Here is a 23,492-nt window from a genome sequence, read left to right on the forward strand (position 1 = left end):
AGTTATACATTGGTATAGGAAGATGAACAGAATGTTTTACATGAAAAAAAAAAACCACTCACCTAATATCAAGGAAAAAAAATATATATATAGATCTACTGAAAAAGAATTCTGGAGAGATATATTCCAATCTATTAACAGTGTTTATCTCTGAGAGATGAGATTATGGGATATTTTTATGTTTTAATTTAATACTTCTGAATTAGTTTTATTTTTTTCAATGTAATGATTTTATGCTCAAGGGGGAAGTGGTTAATTTTTCCCCAAATAAGTCCCAAGATGGCGGCCACCATGAAGAAGGCGGCTGCAGAAGACGTCAACGTTACTTTTGAAGATCAACAAAAGATAAACAAATTTGCACAGAATACAAGTAGAATCACAGAGCTGAAGGAGGAAATAGAAATAAAAAAGAAACAACTCCAGAATTTAGAAGATGCTTGTGAGGACATCATGCTTGCAGATGATGATTGCTTAATGATACCTTATCAAATTGGTGATGTTTTCATTAGCCATTCTCAAGAAGAGACACAGGAAATGTTAGAAGAAGCAAAGAAAAATTTGCAAGAAGAAATTGACGCCTTAGAAGCCAGAGTGGAATCAATTCAGCGAGTGTTAGTGGATCTGAAAGTTCAGTTATATGCAAAATTCGGGAGCAACATAAACCTCGAAGCTGATGACAGTTAAACATTTTATAATACTTTTTAAAAATTTGTTTAATAAACTTGAATATTGTTTAAAATGATAATTTCCCTTCTTCAAATGATATGGAAAGCAAAACTTTCTTTTTTTAAAATTTTCATTTATTTAATGGAAACTTGCCTATTTTCACATGTCTTGCTTATTTATTTTATATTTTTAAAAGAAGACAGTATTCATCTATGTATTTTGCATAACGATTCTGTCAAGTGTAGGGGCTTTATGTCATGTTATTAAAATCGGTTAAGCAAAAAAAAAAAAAAAAAAAAAAAAAAATCCCCCAAATAGAAAAGAAAGAATGTGGAGAAAACCAATAAAATAATTGCTATGAACTGCTCATTTATGTCCTCCACGCCCCCCCACCAGATTCATATGTTAAATCCTAATCTCTAGTGTGCTAATATTCAGAGGTGGGGCCTTGGGAGGAAACTGATTCTGAATGAAGTCTTGAGAGTGGAGTCCCCATCATGGGATTGGTGTCCTTAATGGGGGATAAAGAGGAGGTCTCTCTCAGCCACGTGAGGATACAACAAGAAGGTTGCTATCTACAAACCAGGAAGTGTGCTCTCACCCAAACCCAACCACACTGGCATCCTAATTTCAGTCTCGTAGTGGCTCAAACTGACTAAAACAAGAATCTGAGGTGGAACAACCCTGAAGGAATATTTTTCAGGATAGGTGAGACCTGAAGTTGTTTTTAGGCTCTGGTAAAGAAACCAATGGGGAAAAGAGATTGAAAGTGTGAGGAGATTATTTACCAGCTGAGATCCTAGAGGGGCTAGGACAGTCCAGCAGCATCAGGGCTAAGTTCAAAAAGAAGGAAAGAAAAGGAGGACAACTCTAATAAAATTAGGTTTTATTTTATTTATTTATTTTATTCAGTTTTTTGAGAAGAAGAGGCACAAAAGGTGTTATAGCTAACAAACCCATGGTTTTCCCCAATGGATTGGTTAGGGGAAAAGTTCATCAGCTGAGCAGGAGGTTTGGGACAGGTATCTTGAGAGGAATAGGAAGTGTATTGCTGTTACATAAAATGAAATAAGGCATGTTATCTGAATCATCAGGTATATGCTTATGAGATTCCTGAACTCCATCCTAGACCTACTAAATCATAGTCTCTGAAGGTGGGTGAACCTAATGCACCCTAGAATCTGGAATCTTTGAAATAAAAGGTTAACTAAGAATGTGCTCCCATTGCTGATGCTAGATCATAATGATCTGAAATAGGGTCAATCAATATATTAATCTAATTTGCTCCAGCATCATTCAACACCCTGGGATGTTGAGAGAAATAGGTGGCTAGGTACACTCAGAGTTGGGCTTTGGCCATGTGGATGTAGAAGAAAGTCAAGATGTCTGAAACACCAGTAAGTGCATCATTAACCTGGAAGATCACGAGGCTAGGAACTGGGTGGAAAGGAAGGAACTGAGGGACTGAAATTTATGAGGAGGATGTGTAGCACATTTGTGAAAGTCAGAGAGTTGGGGAAATGTGAGAAGCAGAAGCTGTAGTCAGTGAGATGCACGTTGGTGTGAAAGGTTCTGAAAGAGGAGATGGTGACATCCCAACAATGGCCTTCAAAGGCATTTCTGAACTAGAGTGGAGATAAATTTGTCCAAGTAGAAGAGGTTGGGGAAGTGAGGTCAGAGTGTGAGATAGTTCTCCTTATGAACACCAGACTTGTTGAATCCCATGAATGGAGGCAGAGCTGGTTACTCAAGCTACAACTAGATGGAGAAGAAGAGAATGTTGGGGTCAGGGAGTGACAGAGTCACAGGGAAACTGTAATTGCTGGCTAGGCTGGCCCCAGAGAGTCAGCATGACACTGCATCTAGGGAAGTATGATTCTAGAACTATTGGTGGCAGGATGAGTCAATATGTTGACAATGTACAGTGATCTCTTAGATGCCCATAGCTGGAATTTTACTTCAGTGCTTTGCATATGATTCCATTTTACTATACAATGTATTCATTTGGAAGTCTTTGTCACATAGACTATATAATCCCTTAGCCACTAGACATCTGTCTTCCTAATTTTTGAATATCCCCTGTGCCTCACATATGGTATACTCAGTAAAATCTTTTTCTGAATGAGTCAGTGAATGAATGAGTGAATGAATGAATGAATGAAACTAAGCGGCCCCATATTTCCAATAGGAACTCTGGTGTGAGGGTACAAAGGAGAGTGTGAGTGAGTTACGTTTGATGATAAGTTGTTCATGGTGATGAAGGTGAAAGTGTGACTGTCATCTGAAGGCAAAATAAATGACATAACAAAAATTTCATTCTCTACCTGAGCATGGAATGTCCAGTACCACAAACTCAGCCTCTGCTTTCTTGAAATCTCCCCCTAGGCAAGCTCACCTTTATTCTGGGCTTCAATTGTCACATCTATGAGCACACAGACCTTTCTTCTGACTCCAGAACCATATCCCTTCCTATTTACCCCCATCCCCCCAAGCACCAGAGAGCCCCGGTGGCTTAATCTGCACAAGCAGAAATCATGATCTGCCCCAGCAGTCCTGGTCTTCTTCAAGTGTTTTCTCTCTCAGTACTTAGCACCTCCTTCCCCAGCAAGCCAGGGACCCAGCAATCAACTGAGTCCCTCTTCTCACCTTCTATAGCCAAGCTGCCAAGTTCTTCCAATTTTAAGATATAAAGAACATTTGAATCCTTCCATTTCTTTCCATTACCCAAGCCACTCAGTCCTGGAATTCTGTAATAGCCTCCAGTGGGTATACTTTAGTCCCCCTCCAATCCCCTTTCCACCTCACAGCCAATCTGATTTTTTTAAAACTCAAATTTGGTGGTGTCGTGTTCTTGCTCAAACTACCTGTGTGATTTATCATTGCTTTTAGCCCTGAGTATGATTTATAGGCTCAGTATGTATGGTCTGACTCCTACCCATGGCTCTAGGTTCATTTTGCACTGTGTTCCTTCACTGTACCTGGGAGCCAGGCAGTAGGTTTCTTTTGTTCTTGGACAGGCATCGTACTGTTCCCACCCCCACTCCCCAAGGCCATTGTACATGCACTTCCTTCCCCACTTCATGCAGTTAAACCCTACACTTCCTTCTGATCTCAGCTCGGACATGATTTCCTTAGAAGCCATCAGAGGTCTCTCTGTTGAGGTGAAGTCCCCCTCTTTTATTTGCTCATAGAAATATGTCTTCCATCTGTGTAGCCTAAATCTTAGTTGTGACTTCATAGTTCTGTGTGTATGATTATTTCACTATGCCTATCTCCCTCATGAGACTCTAAGCTCTGTAAAGGGCAAGAACTGTGTGTGCTTTGCTAGGGGCAGTCCTTGGCACATAATGAGTATGCCATAAATATTTGTTAGATGAGTGAATGAAAAGACCAAAGAACACCCTTGTGTGGGGTTAGTTGTAGTCACTGCAATCAAGTCCTGTTTCTCTGGTCCATCCACTGGGACTTGGGAATAGCGTAGTCATAAGTAACCCTTCTAGACAATGGTATCCATGATAACTTAACCAATAGTTAAAGCCAAAATGTTGGGTTCTTATCCTGGCTCTGCAATGGTGTTCCCTCTGGCAAGTAAGAATTTCTTTAGGCCTAAACTCTATATTTCATCTATAGATTAGGTATCTCCTTCTATACTTGGGCTATCAACAGCTGTTCTCTCCAGATCTTTTCTCCCTCCCCTCTTGTCTGCCTCTTCAGCTGGAAATGACTAGGCCTCCTGCAAAGGGGGGGAGAAGCCTGAAACAGAACTGGCTTCTCTGTGGGAGGATTGGGAGGAAGCACAAAGCGTGGGTACTGATTCCAGGGAAGGGCCTTGGTATTCAGAAACAACTGCTGGATTCTGTTTCTTCAAACGAACTAGTTTTGAGAAGCAAGACTCGAATACTTGACATGACATGCTAGTCCTAAACAGTGTGTTGCCTGCAAGGATGTTAATTAATCAAACTTAAATGATATAACCTAGAAGCCTTCTTGAAGTGTGTTTAATCCCTTTCTCACTTAACTGGGGTCTCTCTTTCTGGCTCAGTGATCTTCAAGCAGTATAGAGTTCCAAGCCGCTATTGTTTATTTTCTCTGTATTTTGCTTAAATATTTACTTCATGATAAGTGAAGGGGAGTAACTTGGTTTTCAAACTGGAATGCTTCTACAGAAGAAAGTCAACAGGTTGCTTTCTCCATCATTCTGATTCGTGGATCCCAATCTGTCCTCAGTAGATGAAGCCCAGCTACAGTAACCAAGGAGGAGATCCATCCTGTCCTAAAGTCTTGCAAAATGAAACTTGCAATGGTCTCTTTGTATGTTAGTATCTCCATCTCTAGAATGGATGCAGTTGTTTTTAACCACCCTTAGGGAGGTGTCATTAAATTACTGAAATGATATTGGAAGAAAACAAGAGTGTTTAATTAATCTTGCAGAACAACACATCTGTATATTCTCCAGTGTGCATGAAAAGTTTCTTCAGAAGAGAATGTTTACACTGGATGTATATATACCTGATTTGATAATCCCAAACTACACCCCAACCACCCACTTCTGAATAGGGAAAAAAAAAAATCAGAAGCCTGCAATTGTGTAACATGCAAATCTCTTCTGGACCATTGCCCATCGCTGTGGTTTGGCAATACAACCAGCACAACATCTCTTTTCTCATCTCTTGGAGAAAAAAAAAACAAAAAACAAAAACCAAAAACCAACAGAGAAAAAAAATACCTTGAGAATAAAGGTAATGATTAATCTATCAGGCACAAAAAGAATCGTTTTTGGGATTTCAGGTTCTAACTCGCTAAGTCAGATAAACAACAGTGAACAGGGGATGAATTTCACCAGAAGAGGATTAAGTCACGGGCTCTAATTGGGACAGTGTTTGTACAGTCATAGAATCTCACCGGACATCTCCAGGAATCTGTGAGCAGTTGTCAAAACTTCCATTTTCACGTGCGAGTGAAGTAGAGACCAGAAGAAGCAGATTGTGGTGGAGAGAGTGGTCCTTGGAGAAGCCCCACGATGCAACCTGGGAAGGGGCGAAAGGGAAAAAGTCTCAAGCAGAGGCTGGTCTTGAAGAGCAGCTTAGCTAAAGAAACAATCTCTGAGTTCTTGGGCACCTTCATAATGATCGTGAGTATTTCCTGAATTCTGACCCAATTGTACCTCTCTTTCTGTGTAGCTGGTGGCGGATAGTTTTGTTTTGTTTTCTTTAAGCTTGTCACTAGATTCATCTCTTCCAGGAAAGAGCACGTTACTTCCAGGCTCTTTGGCTATTTACTGGCCTCAGGTTTGGTTTTCATTTTTTCATTTCATTTATTCACAAGAGTTGATGGGGGTGGGAGAAGGGGAGTAAACTACTTTCTTCATTCCAGAGATTTACTCAGACTCTGAGCTGGCTTTGATTTCAAAATCAATGAGAAATTTTTCTCATTAATTAATTGATTTATACCCTGTTTGTTTCCCATGAACGTTGAGAAGATTCAGTCCCTTAAAATAAGGATTGGCAGTCAATAAATATGAATGTCAAGAAACAACTCAGTATTACAAATCCTTGGCAAGGATTGTGTTTTTAGATAGCTTGACCTTTAGTAAATTAGAAATTGCACTAGGTAGAAGTAAAAATATGTATTTTTTGACCATCCACCTTTGGTTTTCATGATTTTCCCCCACTGTTTATGTTCAGTTACAAGAACCTTATATATAAAGGAAGGACTGATTCTAAGAATTATTCAAGAATTTTGCCCAGGGAATTGCACAGCTATTAATGAAAGACTGGACAGTTTACTTAGGTGGCATGGGCTCTAGGCTTTCATCCTATTGCACATTATAGCATTCTTTGGATGCTGAGTTTTTACCTGGAGCCAGACCATTTGTGAGCAGAAAATGAAATGTTCAAGTATTCTCATATGCAACAATTACTGACTTTAACTTGCCTTAAAAAAATAAATAAACCTGCTCAAAGATTTCCTGCTTCAGATATTAATAATTTTATTTTTCTTGTACATAAATTTTGAACATTAAAAGTTCTTTAGTAAAGTGCAGCACAGTGACTATAGTTAATAACACTGTATTGCATGCTTAAAAGCTGCTAAGAGAGTAGATCTTTAAAGATTGTTATGAGGAGAAAAAAAGTTAATTATGTGGTGATAAATGTTAATTAGACTTATTGTGGTGATCATTTTGCAGTATATACAAATATTGAATCATTATGTTGGACACCTGAAGCTAATGTAATGTTATTATGTCAGCTCTATCTCAAAAAAATTCTCTGCTTTTTATAAATACATAATAATTTAGGGGAATAAGCCAAGATCAAGAAACAAATGTAAACTCAAAAATTTGAATTAGTGTAAATTGAGAGAAAGCCATAAGTTTTCTGGTCTCTGAGAGCCTCTTTTTACTGGATTCACTCCAGTATTTTCAAGGCATATGGACAACCCTTTCTTGACCATCCTCACTCACTTGAGTAAAAACGCAGATGAGATGGGTAATTTGAAGGAAAAGAGAGAGAATAAAAGCCCATGATTTTTCTGATCTTAGTCAGTGCTTAACTGAAAAATCACCTTCAGTGAGACAAGAACTCTGGGGTCATGTTACTTGACAATTCGGTCCCAGTGAGGAGAGTGGATGTCCTCACAGACTCAATTCAGCAATACAGTGACCTATGGTGCAGAGAAGTAAAGCAAATTCAATTATAATCCACAGTGTCCTGCAGAAAACACAGAGGAGGAAGTGAACTAAACATCCATTTTGCAATTGAAAAGGTTAAAACCTCCTTTATTTCTTAATGTGAAGCTGTTTCATAATGCCATCCCCTCTGTCTTGAGTAAAAAAAAGTTGCTCTCAGCCATTCACCATTCTACTCATCCAACCAGTAGCATGTCTACTTCCTCTAGTATTTAAGATGAGAGCTAAAGAAATATCTTCATACTGTATGTTGAAAATTAAACTTTGTATCTTCTGGTGAAAGCCAATAATTGCCTAAGTATTTCATTCCCATCTACACTGTACATTTATTTTTTTAAAGCCAACTCTGATAGACTCCATAATTGTGGCTATAAACTTTTTATTGAGGCTTGGGGGATATAGAAAGGACGTTTTTGCACAAACATAATATTTTTTAACCAATTAATCTTCATGGTTTTGCTCAACTATTAGCCAAAGCAATTGTTTCTGCTTTATTAGAAAATGTGCATTTTGCATTGCTTTGTGTTGTAAAAAGCTTTGCATGTTGATAAGGCACAGGCAAAAAGGAACATAAAGAAGATGACACAGGATATAATAGGACTCATCAGTCCTTCAAAATTGGCTTCTCCCCCAGATGTTGGGAGTCCGGAGCCATTTTCCCTTCTCTCGAAACTTGCTCTTAGGAGAAGCATCTTTTTTTTTTTAAGATTGTATTTATTTACTTGACAGAGAAAGCGAGAGTGCACAAGCAGGGGAAGCAGCAGAGGGAGAGGGAGAAGCAAGCTCCCTGCTAAGCAGGAAGCCCCACACAGGGCTCAATCCCAAGACCCAGGGATCATGACTTGAGCTGAAGGCAGCAGACAGTTAACCAGCTGAGCCACCGAGGCCCCCCTGGAGAAGCATCTTCAACTCATTTACACCATGATGTAAATGACTGATAAGGCCCATTGGTCGCATTAAACTTCATGAAAAATTCTCTGTAAACTACAACTAAAAACAGTAATAATTGAGTTATAAGCCTATGAACTAGTTCCAATTTGAGCTTGTAGATATGGGATGGGTAGGCCTTTTCACCTTTGCTATAAAATCTTAGATCTTTGCCCTGAAGGGAGATAAAATGAGCAGAGACCTGGACACAGGATATGGAGGGCACAGGGCAGTGGGCAGTGCAGGAGGGAAGGAGGAAGTGGGATGGGTGGTACATGAGAAATGTCAGCCCCTACAGTGTTTTCCATATTTGCTCTTGCCTTCCTCCATGACTTCATGACCAAACTTCCCACCTTGCCAAGGTACTGAGTTTGTCATTCTGTTCTTGGAGCGGTCTCAGATACGCTGACTATAGAAATTCTGGGGCTTTAAAATTATTACTACAAAGTCTGCTCAGATCTTGGAGTGGGTCTATTCCAGACTGGATAGCTTTTGAAACAAAAGAATATATCATTAGCATTTAGATTAAAATAGGAAAAATCTTAAAATAAGTTAGTTCTCTCTCTCTCTCTCTCTCTCTCTCTCTTTTTAGAAAAAAAAAGTGCTTTGCAGGGCATAATTCAGTATGTTTTGTATTGCTACATATTTAGAATTTCCAGGTACTAGTGGGAGGGCTCTGAGATGCTGCTGGCCCTTCTTATTGGTGGGGAAGCTGAGGCATAGGTTGATGCAATTGTGTGTCCTTTGAATCTGTGTGGAACCCAGGTGTCCTGCCTTAAGCATGCACTTGTCCTTGGTCTCCACTGTCCTTTTCCTCCAAAAGGCATAGAGTGCTTTCTCATATTGATTCTTTTTTCTAGATTCCAGTATAGTTAATATACAGTTATATTTGTTTCAGGTGTACCATATAGTGATTCAACTGTTCTATACATTACTCAGACCTCATCATGATAAATGTGATCTTAATCTTCAACTTCACCTATTTCCCCCATGCCCCCACCCACTTCTCCTCTGGTAACCACCAGTCTGTTCTCTAGAATTAGGGTTAGGAGTCTGTTTTTTAGTTTGTCTCTTTTTTTCTTTGTTTGTTTTGTTTCTTAAATTCCACATATGAGTGAAATAATGAGGTGTTTGTCCTTCTGTAATGGACTTATTTTGCTTAGCATTATACTCTGTAGATCCCTCTGTGTTGTTGCAAGTCTCATATAGGTTCTTGTTTATTTTTATATTTATATCTTTCCTGGGAGAGAGAGGGAGAGAGAGAGAGAGAGAGAGAGAGAGAGAGAGATCAACTCCATTTTGCCAGATGGAGAAACAGGTATAACATAACTAAGGGGTTTACCCAAGGTCACCCAGACTATGAATGCAAGATGCAAGAGATGGGCTTGATATTTGATTTCATTTATTCCTAATGCACCACTGTTTGATGAAAATTAGCTCCTTTCATGGGAAAGCCCAAGAGAAACTTACTAATTTTATAGTCTAAAATAAAATGTGTTAGACACTAAAAGTGTCAAAAGATGATTATATAGAAGGGACATGATCATGGCAGGGAAATTTTATAGAAGGTCTATCAGCATAGAGTTTAGGGACCACTTCAGTACCAACAAACACACTCAAACCTGTTGTGACGCTAGGGTTCTGAGGTGGTTCAGTCATATCTTCAGGTTCCTAATGAATACACGGACCATGCATTGCATTGTGTTTCTTTTAGGGCTTCTATTTTCTGGAATCTCCTTGAGACCACCCTGTGGCTCAGAGCAAAGGACCCACAAGCAAGTGGTCATAAGAAGACACTGTAACTTCTCTTGCTTTCTGACTCAGCAGTCACTTGCCCTTTCTCTGATTCCTCTCTGCTTGGTCTGGCTCACTGCCTCACTCCACCACAGGATGTCCAGGATGAGGGTCCCACTGAGTGAGAGCTGTCTGTCTGCCAACAGGTGATTGGACGAAGCCTCTGCTGGCAGCAGTGCCTGATAGATTCTGGCCACAAATGGCACATCTACGGGAGCAGTGGAGGAATCTGTGTCCTCAGGCTCTCATGCACTGGCTTTGAATGAAGTGGTCTCTGTAGTCTCAGCCCTGTGTCTTTCAGATGAGGAAACAGATCCACAAGCTCACAGAATTTTGTCACATGCTTTTTCCACCGCAGTAGGACATCAGAGAGAACTTGCACAGTCAATCCCACCTGATTCTTATTATTTACTTATGATTTATGTTTACTTCTCAGCTTCTGGTGGATTTGTGCTTCTGTCCTGGGGTGTTTCATTACTTTAAGAAAGTCCCAGCTTCTAAATAGGAGCATGTGGAAGAGCTAAACACAGAGGGTTCTGTGTGCGCTCTTGCCCTGTGCCTTCCTCGGGGGTGGGAGGGCCCGAAGCAGGAGGTTCTTTCCCTTCCAGTGTGGTGATGTGATGAGGGCAAAAGACAACAAAAGGGGTTATACTGAGCATACACTATACCCAGATACTCTTTAATTCTGGAAAAATCTCAGGAGGTAAGGCAATTGTTCTCGTTTTACAATGATGAAATGAAGGCTTAGTACAATCAAGCAACTTGCCAACAGTTAAGTGTGTGGCAGAGCTGGGATTAGAGCCAAATAGATCCCTGCTTCTCCTTCACCATGCTGGAATTATCATTCTCACGTATGCTTTTGAGCTTTTACTACTGTTGCCTGAAACAATATATATATTACTGTTTTGTATGCTTTAAAAATGTACATACACGGGTTCCTAGTTTGTATACCTTCTACATCTGGAAATTTTTCTCCAAATACACTCCTGAGATTTATCTGTTTGGAGACATGTAAATGTGGATAATTCATTTTAGTTCCATAGTGCCGCGAGTTTATGGATCCATTCCCCTTGTGAACTGTTAGGTGGTTTGCAGTTTGTCACTCTGACCAACACTGCTGCAATGAACGTCTTAGTACATGTCTTCTTGCACATGTGTTTTCCAGTTTCTTCTGAATATACATTTAGGAGTGAGTTTGGTGGCCCAAGGGCATGGGCATTTTCAATCTCATGTATATTGCAAAATTGCTCTCTGAAGTGGTTTTAAATTTACACAACAAAAGGGGTTAACATTTATTGAGCATACACTATACCCAGTACCATCAGCAACCTGTGAGTTCCCATTTTCCATGTACTCTCCGACTCTTGATATTATCCGGCTTTCAGAGTTTGCCCACTTGACATGTAACAAATAGAATTTCACTAGTAATTTTAATGAATTCTTCATGCAGTTGACCATCTTTTCATGTTTACTGAACCTTTAGATTTCCTCTTCTGAAAATGGCCTGTTCATATCCTCTGCATTTAAAATTTTTTCATATTAGTTGTAATAGGATTACTGGTATTTTTCAAAATCCAGACAGTAGAGATATTTCGTGTTTCCTTATTGTATAGTTTAATGTCCTACTTTTGATATTTAAGTCTTTAAGTCGTTAGAATTTATTGTGGTGTATGATGTAGAGTAGGTGCTCTTCATCTGGTAGGAGAGCCAGTTGTTCCAGTAACATTTTTGACAGTCTGTTCTACTTCTATTAATTGTGATGACATCATTTACAGTTAGATAGAGATCATACATCAGTTCATATATAAATGTGGTTGTATGCCTAGACTTGATTGAGTTCTATTGATTTCTCTGTCCAAACCAGCACCAATGCCATATATTTTTGTTATAATTACTTTAAAATTATTTTTGTTATCTGATATTTTTCTTCCTTATGTTTTCAGTATTGTCATAGCTATTTTTAGCCCTCTATTCTTTCACATGAATTTTGGGATCAGTTTATCAAGTTCCATAAATACCCTGTAGACATTTTGACTGGAATTGCACTAAATTGCTATATTATTCTAGATAGAACTGATACCTTTAAAATATTGAATCTTCCATCCATGAACATGATGTAGCTCTTTCTTAATAGGTCTGCTTTTCAAACTTATTTTTAGGTTTTATAATTTACTTGATATAAGTAATATGTATCATTTGTTTGATATATTTCTAGGTACTTTGTGATTGTTATTACTATTGTGAACAGTACATTTTGAAATTATATTTTCTAAAACAAATTACATTTTGGTGATTGCCAGGGTTTAGGAGCAGCATCGATTTGTGTGTGTTGATCTTGTATTCAGCAAACTTGGTAACTCTCTAATTATGCAAGCAAATTGATAGATTATTTTGGATAGTCTATATAGATCAGGACTGTCAAATATGATAGCCACGAACCATACATGGACACTTAAATGAAAATTAAACTTAAATAAAATGACATTTTTTTTCTTCAGTTTTACTAGTCCCAGTCTGAGTGCTTAAGATCCATATATGGCTTCTGGCTACATCGGACAGCGTGGATATGGAACTTTCCTCTAACTGCAAAATATTCTACTGGACTGTACCTAGTATAGACAATTTTTTCCCTGAGAGTATGAGAACTTTTATTTTCTTTCTTCCTTAACCTTAAATATTTAATTTCTTATTACAAACCTCTCTAGCACGAGGTTATTAGAAGCTATAATTGTAGCATTCTTGGTTTATTCCCAACTCTAAAGAACCTGCTTCTCATATTTTACTATTAAGTGTGATAGCTCCTGTAGGCTTTTGGAGACATTCTTGATTGGAGTAAGGAAATTCCTGTCTATTCTTCATTTACTAAAACTTTCACCACAGATGATTATTGAATTTTTTAAAAATATCTCTTCTATATTTATTGAGATAAGCATATGGGTTTTTCTTTTATCTGTTGACAAAGAAAATTACACTGACAAATATTTTTAGCATTTAATCATCCTTACATTCCAGAGATGAATTCCCACTAATCATGCAGCATTTAGTTTGCAATGTTTTATTAAGGATTTAAACTATAATTTCTTTTTATTATGTTGTCTTTTGTCTAGTTTTATCACTGAGATTATATTAACATCAATGAAATGTTCTTTCTCTTTTTATATTTTCTAAAACACTTTGCATAAAATAAGTATTAGCTATTTTTTGAAGATTACTTACCATATGCACTGGAAAAAAGGGAGGGAGAGAAAAAAGGAAGAGAGTAAGAGAGAGAGAGAAGTGTATGCAAGATTTCTCTAAAAGTTATGTCTAATTTAGATTCTCTATTCTTACATTTTAGCAATTTATATTTTTTCCTAGGAAACTGTACTTCATTTGTATTTTCAAATGTAGTTTTTCAAACTTGCTAATATTTTCAAAATCAATATGGTTTCACCATAATAATAATAATGAAATTATTTATAATTTCAATTTCAATAATTCTGAAATTTTTTATGGTATTTGCATATGGCTTTTAATATCTCTACTGTAACTGTGGTGTTGTTTTATTTCTAAATTTAATATGGTCTCTTTGTTTTCACCCAGTAGTTTCTGCTTTGACCTTTCTTACATTGTTTCATTGAGTTGATCAGCTTTATTTCTCCCTTTTTTCCTATGTTCTTTCTATTTATAAGTATTTACCTTTACATTTTAAAAAATGTATTCTTGAATACGCTTTTGAATTAACAAAGTTTAAAGTGAGTCAATATTTCTTTACTTCTGAACAACAGGAAATTTTTTTAAAATCCTGATTGTAATCAACCACTCCATCTTACACATCATTTTTGTCTGATATTTAAATCTTATCCTCATAATTTTTATTATTGGTGTTTTTAATAGGGATCACTTATTTAAATTTAGTATCATTTATCAGCTTATTTGCTAACTATTCCTACATACATGCATCTGTTTTAGTTGCAATTTCCTTCTTTGTGCAGTAAAAACACTTTTTTAAAAAAAGATTTTATTTATTTATTCATGAGAGACACAGAGAGAAGGTAGAGACATAGGCAGGCTCCTTTCAGGGACCCCGATGTGGGACTCGATCCCAGAACTCTGGAATCATGCCCTGGGTCAAAGGCAGATGCTCAACTGCTGAGCCATCCAGGCAACCCTAAAAAAACTTTTTTAAGAAATTTTTCAGGAAGGGTGTGTGACAGATAAACTTTGTCTTTGTTTGCCTAAGTTTGTTTTTATTACACTCTCATGTTTCAATGATTAGCTGATAAATTTTAGGTTGATGATTGGTTTTGCTTGACATTTCATAAATCTCATTTCCACGTCTCTTGTTGCTGTTGACAAGTCTGTTGTTCATCTAACTTTTGTTCTTAATCTAAATTTCTCAGGTTACTATTAAGAGGCTCTCTTTTTTATGTAGTACACACACAGAGAAATACTCAGCCTTAAAAAAGAATGATATTTTGCCTTTTTTAACAACATGGAACAGACTTAGAAGTTATGCTAAATGAAATAAATCAGACTGAGAAAGACAAATACCATATAATTTCACTCAAATGTGGAATCTAAAAAAACATAACGAATGAATAAATAGAAAGCAGAATCAGACCTATAGATACAGAGGACAAACTGATGGTTGCCAAAGGGGAGGGAAGGGGATGGACAAAATGAGTGAAGGGGAGTGGGAGATACAGGCTTCCAGTTAGGGAATGAATAAGTCACGAGGCTGAAATACAGCACAGGGAATATAGTCAGTGGTACTGCAATAGTGTTGTATGGTGACACATGGTAGCCACACTTGCAGTGAGCATAGCACAACCTATAGAGAAGTTGAATCACTATGTCATACACCTGAAACTAATTGCATGTCAACTATACTGAAACTTTTACAATTATAAAAATAACAACAACAAAAAGAGTCTCTCTTTTTTTTCCCCTGAAATTTCACTACAATATGACTAAGGGTTATTTTATTTTATTTGTAGTACTCAGGATTCATGGTTTATCAGAATTTAAAGAGTCACGATTTTTTACCATTCTGGAAAATTCTCAACTTTATTACTTTGCCTTTCCCCTAGTCTCTCTATTTTCTCCTTTTATTTTATTTTTTAAAATATGTATTTATTTATTCATGATAGACTTAGACAGAGAGAGAGAGAGAGAGGCAGAGACACAGGAGGAGGGAGAAGGAAGCTCCACACCGCGAGCCCGATGTGGGACTCGATCCAGGGACTCCAGGATCGCACCCTGGGCCAAAGGCAGGCGCTAAACTGCTGAGCCACCCAGGGATCCCCCTCTTTTCTCCTTTTAGAACTTCTATTATGTGTGCATATATGCCTGACTCTCACTTTTTTCTTCCTCATTCTATCTGTATCTCTTAATCTCTCCACGATGCATTTTATGTAGTTGTCTCAAACCTATCTTCCAGTTCACTAATTCCTTACTCAGTTGTATCTAAACTTTTGTTTAACACACTCATGTTTTAAGTCTTTAGTTTCATTCATATATTTTTATTTCTAGAAGTTCTATTCGATTCTTTTCAAAAATTGCCTTTCTTATATGTTCATTTCTTTCATCTGTTTAACTCACTAAAGCCTAATATATTTATGGCATTTTACGATTATTGTATCATCTCAAGTTTGGAGGGAACTAATGATCCTGCTTATTTTATCTATTAACTCTCATTGACAAAGTATCCTTTCCTTTAGTGTTTCATAAATTTGTATTATAAACTCTTCAAGAAGGTTTGTTTCTCTCTGTGGGAATTCTATATGGCCTGAACTGTAGGGTTATTCTTCCACAGTAGGTTTGCATTTGCTTCTGCTAGGTTGCCCAGGTATATCACCAACCAGAAATGATTATTGTGAAGTGGAAAATTGGAAAGGGAAGATTGATGAATGTGCATGCCCTGTTGAAGAGCACTCTCCCAAAAGTGTGGGATGTGTGACCACGAATGATTAGGAAATCCCATACTTTCTTCAAAATGAAGCTGGTTCTCTTCAAGTCCTTAGAGCCTGAGTCAGGATCAGCTGAAGGAGGACTTTCCTGTAGACTTCCCCTTATCAGCAGTGAACATGAAGGGCCAGACTAGCCCGGAAAATTTCAGAGTTCCAAAGGACTTGGGGAGAAAAGTCAATTCTGGGTCACTGATCTAAAGGCTACAGATTCCTAAAGCCAAACAGTTCTGCCAAACAGAACGCTGCTTTTGATCCCTGCATTTAAATTTTGACTAAGAAAACTTGCCACTTTCATTGACTTTCAAAGAGGAAGTATTTTTGTTTTCTACTTTGCAGAGTGGGCTTGGTTGGTTTTCCTTTAGTCACAAAGCCCATTGCAACATGTTCCCATTACTTGACAAGAAAGGAGAACATAGAAATGAGAGCAGAAGTTGGTTCCTCTTTACTCATCAGCCTTATGATAAAGATACAACATAAAGTGAGGGATCATAAGAAAGAGAAGCCTCACAAAAGTGAGGTAACTGATAGAACGGATCAAAATGCTAAAACAGCCCAACAATGAAGGCTACCCCGTACATCTAGTGGGCACCTTATTTCATGTCTGTGGTAGGACTGCTAAGCCCACAGAATCCACAAAGCAAAGCAAATGCTTTAAAAGAAAACACACCAGCAAAATATGCCCCCTTCTTGATAGATTAACTGATCATGCTAAGATACACAGTCCTGGCATGGCCAGCCAACATCACAAAAGACCTGAGGGCCTAGTCCTGCTCAGCCTAGAATCAGCCCATGTGCCTTAGTCTCTATTTAGAAGTTTTGATTTTCTTTGGAGGAAATCTCCCAAAACACCTATGCCTCTATCAACAGGTAAGTAGTTAAAGATACTGAGGTGCTTCTTTACAGTGGACACCTATGTAGCCATGAAAGATGATGAGGCCAATTTTTTATATTTTATATTTTCTATATAGTGAAAAAAATTCACTAATCTATTAAATTAAAAAAGCAGGAGGAAAATGGTATGTATAAAATACTCCTACTTATATAAATATACACACACAATCTTTGACAGAATATACCAGAAAGTATTGATACTCGTTATCATGAAGAAAAAAATACAAAACATGGGATAGAAAAGAGACAAATTTCTTAGATCTTATTGCATACCTTTTTGTAATTGAAAAAATCTTACAAATTTATGTATATTTTCTTCACTCCCCTGCTCCCCCTAAAAGAGCTCACTCAGCAGAATTTCTCCCTTCCAAGTGTTTTAGGGAGCTGCCCAAAATGTGTTCTAAAGAACACTAGTTCCATGAATTATAAATAAAGGTGTATGAAAGAAAATATACTGACTTTCCCAAATATGTCCAAATAGGACTTATCAGAGCTTTTAATGTTCACTATAAACTCTAAGTGGGGAATAGAATATATAGATCTTCCCAGACTCACTTCGCCACAATCCCTTTTTAAAATTTTAATTCCAGTATAGTTAACATACAGTGTTATATTGATTGCAGGGGTACAAGATAGTGATTCAACAATTCTATATATTACTCAGTGCTCATCAAGATGAGTGTACTCTTAATCCCCCTCACCTATTTCTCTCACCTCCCCATCCATCTCCCCTCTGGTAACCACCAGTCTGTGCTCTAGAGTTAAGAGTCTGTTTCTTGGTTTGTCTCTATTTTTCCTTTGTTTATTTGTTCTTTGTTTCTTAAATTCTACATATGAGTGAAATCATACGGCATTTGTCTTTCTCTGATTTATTTTGCTTAACATTATACTCTTTAGATCCACCCACATTGTTGCAAATGGCAAGATTCATTCTTTTTTATGGCTGAATAATATTCCATTGTATGTCATATCTTCTTTATTCATTTATCTATCATTGGACACTGGGATGCTTCCATAATTTGACTATTATAAATTATGCTGCAATTATGCTGTGTAATTTATGCACAGAGGGGTGCATGTATCCTTTCGAATTAGTATTTTCATATTCTTTGAGTAAATACCCAGTAGTGCAATTACTAGCTTATATAGTAATTCTATAATTAGTTTGTTGAGGGATATCCATACTATTTTCCACAGTGGCTGCACTAGCTTGCATTCCTACCAACAGGGCACAAGGGTTCCTACTTCTCTACATCCTCACCAACACTTGTTGCTTCTTGTGTTTTTTATTTTAGCCATTCTGAAAGATGTGAAGTGATATCTCATTGTAGTTTTGATTTTTATTTCCATGATGATGAGTGATGCTGAGCATCTTTTCATGCGTCTGTGGGCCATCTGTATGTCTTCTTTGGAGAAAAATTGGAATGACAGAGAAGATTGGCATGGCCTCTGCACAAATCTCTTTTTTTGAGGAGCATCTCATGGAACTGATGATCTGTGGAATGTACTTTAGGAATTGCAGGGCCTGGAATGAATTTAAAAAACAAATCAGCCCCAGAATTCCTCTCTCTTTAGCAATCTTTCAGACCAAAAATGACCCAGGATGTACTTAATGTTGTTAGGCCACTCTGAATAAAGGGAAAGCTTTCTCAGCAACTCTCCATCCGCATGCACAAAATCAGACCACGGTTATCCTAATATGAACACTCACACCTTAATAAATAAATGCTTAATTAGTTCCTTATTCTGGCCCTGGGATCACGATCAAGTTCTTGTCCAACCTAGCATTATTTGGGTGAGTTGAGGGATGTGAATGCCTGATGTAGGTCAGAAAAGGAGAGCACTGTTCTTTAAAGCTTGTGAGAAATAATGGTGTTTAATCACCTTATATTTCTGAGGCCCAATTTTATTATTGGTACTCAGAGAGCTCTGAGGTTGGCCATCTGCCCATTCACCTGGTTCTCAAATCTCAGATTCCTCTGTTTTTATGAGCCTGCCCTAATATCATCTCTTTTCAAGTACAGCTGGTTCTTGAGTGGTGATTGATCTTATCCTGACATTCTCTCAGGCTACGTGCCACCAAATATTTTTAACCAGAATGTCCAGGTTGCAGTCTTGGTTTTTTGTGACTATTTTGTTATGACTGAGAAAATTTTATTTTTCAATTGAAACTAACTCACTAAAACTAACTGACTGGAAAACCATACATAAATATGCATTCTGCCCAAATGAAGGGGACAAGCAGACCCACCAAAACAGCAGTTGTCCGAAGAGGAGCACACCACTAGGGGTCAGAAAACTTGGCTCCAAGTTCAGATTCTGCCATTTATTAGCTGTGCAAATATTGCCGAATTGTCCAGTCTTCCACTTTCTAAGTCTTTATTTTAATTCCAGTAGAGTTAACATACAGTGCAACGTTGGTTTCAGGTATACAATATGATGATCGAACACTTCCATACAACATCAGGTGTTGATCACAGCAAGTGCCCTCCTTCAACCCCATCACGTGTTTCCCTCCATCCCCCCCTCCTCTGGTAACCATCAGTCTGCTCTCTAGAGTTAAGAATCTGTTTATTCATTGTCTCTCTCCAGTCTTCCACTTTTAAAATTGCAGATTAAATGTTGGCAGGTAATGTATGTGACAGTGTGGTGTTCACGCTATAAATGTTTGTTCACCTAGCCAGTGGTCAAAATCATGTGTAGTCAAACCTGGGCACCATCGTTTACTACCCATACGAATGTGAGAAATTCTCCTAACCTCTCTAAAAACTTCATTCCCTTATTTGTGAAAGGGAGGAGATGAGAGGACTTGACTCATAGGGTCAAGTGAGGACCAATGGGCTAATGTATGGAAAGTGCTTAGCTCATCAAAGCACTCAATAAATATTAGTTTTTTGTTGTTCCTGTTATCATTATGTGTTCCAATGGATATAGTCACATAAATTAAATAGATATATGATAGGCAGGATGTGGGACTTCTGGTAACATATACCTACAGCACAGGCTGGAGGGACAAGGTTTGCAGAGAATATACTGGCAAATTGGCATTTGTTCTCTCTCCTCCCCAGTCACAAAAAGCAAAATGTTTATAGGAGGAGGGAAATCTCAGGCAAAGCCCCAAAGCGACTCCTGTCTCAAGAATGGGGATGGTGTTTTTGGTCTTCTTCTTACCACCACCATAGATAAGTCATGCCTATAGTCGATCCTTTGTTTGAAGGTAGCCACAGATTCTCCCTCCAAGAACTGAGAAGTTGTGCTACATCTCAGGGATGTTATCACCATGCTTATCTGTGGGGCCAAGAAGTCCCTGGAACCAAAGCTGAATGGGTTTCTCCTTCCAGGGCTTCAGATGGGAGTCATGCTTATTTGAGATGAGGCAGGTCACATATATGAGTGAAGTGGACCTGGTGGGATTAAGGAAGATGTGCATTTTCTGTCTTAGGAGGCATCTGCCACCCAGACTCTCTCCACTGTGGCCAAGTAGGAAAGAGCTAGGTTTTTATTCAATTTTCAAGTTTTTCAAGAATGGTCAGAAATCAAAAGTTCTAGATGCAATTTTTCTCTTTTTAGATACTGGCAGCAATTTTTAAAATTAAAAAAAAAAAAAAGGCACCATGTAGGCCAAACAAACGTTTCTCTGAGCCAATCCATTCATGGCTGTCTTTAGCCATGGGCCACCAGTTTATGACTCTGCTCTAAAGGTGTCCTTAACCGCGTTCTACAGACAAAATACTGTCACCAGTAAAGAGCAAATGGAGAGATTGTGAGAGTCTAAAAGCCTTCTGTTAAATATCTCTGTTTATAAGGGGCCTCTCTATGGGAAATCTAATTCCTACATGTGAGATTGTTGTCCTTTTCTTTTCCCATCCTCACACCTGGCAAAACTGACTGAAGCATTAGTGTGAAAACCATTTTTTTAAAGATTTTTTTAATTTATTTTTTGAGAGAGAGCAAGAGGTGGGGTACAAAGGGAGAGGCAGAGAGAGAGGCAGACTCCCCACTGAACAGGGACCCCTGCACAGAGCTCAGTCCCAGGACCCTGGGATCATGACCTGAGCTGAAGGCAGACACTTAACCGACTGAGCCACCCAGGCGTCCCATGTGAAAAACATTTTTATTTCAGGCAGTATCAAAAGAGAAATCTCGATCTCATATAATTTTAATCAAATGTATCATGAGGCCAATCTGTCATGTGCATATATTAATATATCTCAGATTTAATAGTTTTATGTCAGATGATTCAATAATTTGGGGTATTAATCAACGATTCAAGAATTTGGGGAGACCTAAATGTTGAAATGGCTATCACCTAGTTAGTAAGAGAAAATTATGAAGCTGTGTCTCCATGGACACTTTCCCTAGGCATAAATGCTGAAGGTATTTTTTAATAACAAGCCTACAATATTAAATAACAGAACCACACTTCATCCATACTTTTCTTGCCAGTTCTTAGCTGTTACCTTTCCCACCAGTCTGTGAGCTCACAGAGGAACTGTGTCTGTTTGGGGGGGGGGGGTTGCATCCCCGCTACCAACAGGCATTATGCATGGCACTTAGAATTTTCGAATGTACCTATATACAGAGAATTAAAGGAAGAGAGGAAGGAACAGCTTGAGTGAATGTCAAATTCCAATTAGGGCTACTTGTAGTTTTGAGGATCTTAGTTTCCTACAATTGTGCTTTTTTAAAAAAAGATTTTTATTTATTTATTCATGAGAGACACACACACACAGAGGCAGAGACACAGGCAGAGGGAGAAGCAGGCTCCATGCAGGGAGCCGGATGTGGGACTCGATCCCAGAACTCCGGGATCACGCCCTGAAAAGGCAAATGCTCAACCACTGATCCACCCAGGCATCACGCTATTGCTATTGTGCTTTTTGAAAGACAGACTGGACAAACTACTTACTTGGCTCAGGTACAGTTGAGGGCAGTTTAATTTAAGTGAAGAAACACAACCTTTGGACACAAATGTTAATTTTAGGTTCCAAAAGATCTTTTCACTAGCGGTATGTCCTGAGGCAAATTACTTAATTTCTTTGTCCCAATGTTTCTTTAGATGAAAACAGCAGATTTTCCTCCCTCTTAAGTTATTATGGGAACTAAAAGAGAATATTTGTAACTGTGTGTGTGTGTGTGTGTGTGTGTGTGTGTGTAAGCAAATCAGTTTCTTTAAAATACAAATGTTGGGGCACCTGGGTGGCTCAGTCGGTTAAGGGTCTGCCTTCAGCTCATGTCATGATCTCAGGGTCCTGGGATCGAGCCCCATGTAGGGATCCCTGCTCAGTGGAGTCTGCTTCTCCCTCTCCCTCCGCCCCTCCCCCTGCTTGTGCTCTTTCTGTCTCTCTCAAATAAATAAAATCATTTAAAAAAATAAATAAAATACAAATGTTGCCACAGATATACTCTTTTAATGATGACTTCTGTCTTATGAACATTTACATTACATGATAAATTTTCTACCGAAGGTTATTTTTCATTTAAAATATATGCCTTGGGCAGCCCCGGTGGCGCAGCGGTTTAGCGCCGCCTTCAGCCCGGGGCGTGATCCTGGGGACCCAGGATCGAGTCCAGCGTCGGGCTCCCTGCATGGAGCCTGCTTCTCCCTCTGCCTGTGTCTCTGCCTGTGTCTCTGCCTCTCCCTCTCCCTCTCCCTCTCCCTCTCTCTCTCTCTCTCTCTCTCTCTGTGACTATCATAAAAAAAATTAAAAAAAAAAGAATAGATGTGAGTGCTAGTAAGTCCCCAGATACTGGCTAGCGCCGCAAGAAATCTGTGTGGCTCGTGGGTGTGATTCATCAGTGCAGAAAAGGACTGCCCTCCCATTTCTCAGCCCACTCACTTCCGGTGCCAGGCAGGTTTGGTCAGCATTAGGGACATGAGTGTGCCTTCTGCTGATGGTCACAAAGTTGTGAGATGCTATGGGAAAAGGAACTAGCCAAAAAGAACAAGAGGAAAGGGTTTGATGGGCTTTCTGGTCTAGTGTTCTGCTGAGTGCTCAGTCGTCTACTGGAAGATGCCTGTGCAGGGGGAGCTAGAAAACAAGCAAATAATAATCAGTGAAACCAGTTTTGCATAAACCAAAAAGCTGCACTTAATCACCAGCCTATCTCACCGATCTCTGAGAAAGGTGGGGAAATGGGGCTGAAAAGGATTTTTTCCTAGGTCATTGAAAGCTTTGGTGAAAAAGCACAAGTGTTGGGTATTTTTCTGAACCAGAGCGACCACATTTGTTCTCATCAGGATAGCCACTTGTCCTGGCACAAAAACCCAGAACTACAAGAAGATTCCCAATAAGCTTCATCCTCAGTCCTTTCTCTCGGGACTGGTGCATGTGGTTTACAGTGTGGCTTTTTACACTGGGTAGATGGGTAGATGGATAATCGATGGCTGCTTGTGTCCTCAAGTCCTTCAGCCCTCCTGGACAGCCCTTCACTGCAGTGTGCATGTAGGGAAGCTGGTGCCCCGATTCCACATTCTGTGGGACCTTAGTGGTCTTTCGGAATCTTTCCATGAGTCCTAGGGGGTGTTGGTTGCCTCTGATGTCCTCTCACTCCCTCCAATGTGTAATGGTTAA

General features: G+C 38.7%; 1 protein-coding gene and 1 pseudogene across 3 annotated transcripts in view; both read left to right on the forward strand.

The window, feature by feature from the left end:
• Window positions 1-276: 276 nt before the first annotated feature.
• On the forward strand, window positions 277-921 carry LOC144302858 (prefoldin subunit 4 pseudogene; annotated as a pseudogene).
• Window positions 922-3,757: 2,836 nt separating this feature from the next.
• Window positions 3,758-23,492, forward strand: part of AQP9 (aquaporin 9) — a 48,382-nt gene continuing 28,647 nt past the window's right edge. Inside the window, exon 1 of one of the 3 annotated variants that reach the window (XM_077881251.1) lies at window positions 3,758-3,827. In XM_077881251.1, coding sequence (XP_077737377.1) covers window positions 3,789-3,827 — 39 coding nt within the window. In that variant the 5' untranslated portion in view covers window positions 3,758-3,788. Of the gene's footprint in view, window positions 3,828-5,297; window positions 5,798-5,840; window positions 5,955-23,492 lie in introns of those variants that run through there. The other 2 variants (XM_077881250.1, XM_077881252.1) reach the window with 2 other exon arrangements.

This window comes from Canis aureus, chromosome 32 (genome assembly GCF_053574225.1).
Source record: "Canis aureus isolate CA01 chromosome 32, VMU_Caureus_v.1.0, whole genome shotgun sequence".
In the NCBI taxonomy this organism is placed as follows: Eukaryota; Metazoa; Chordata; class Mammalia; order Carnivora; family Canidae; genus Canis; species Canis aureus.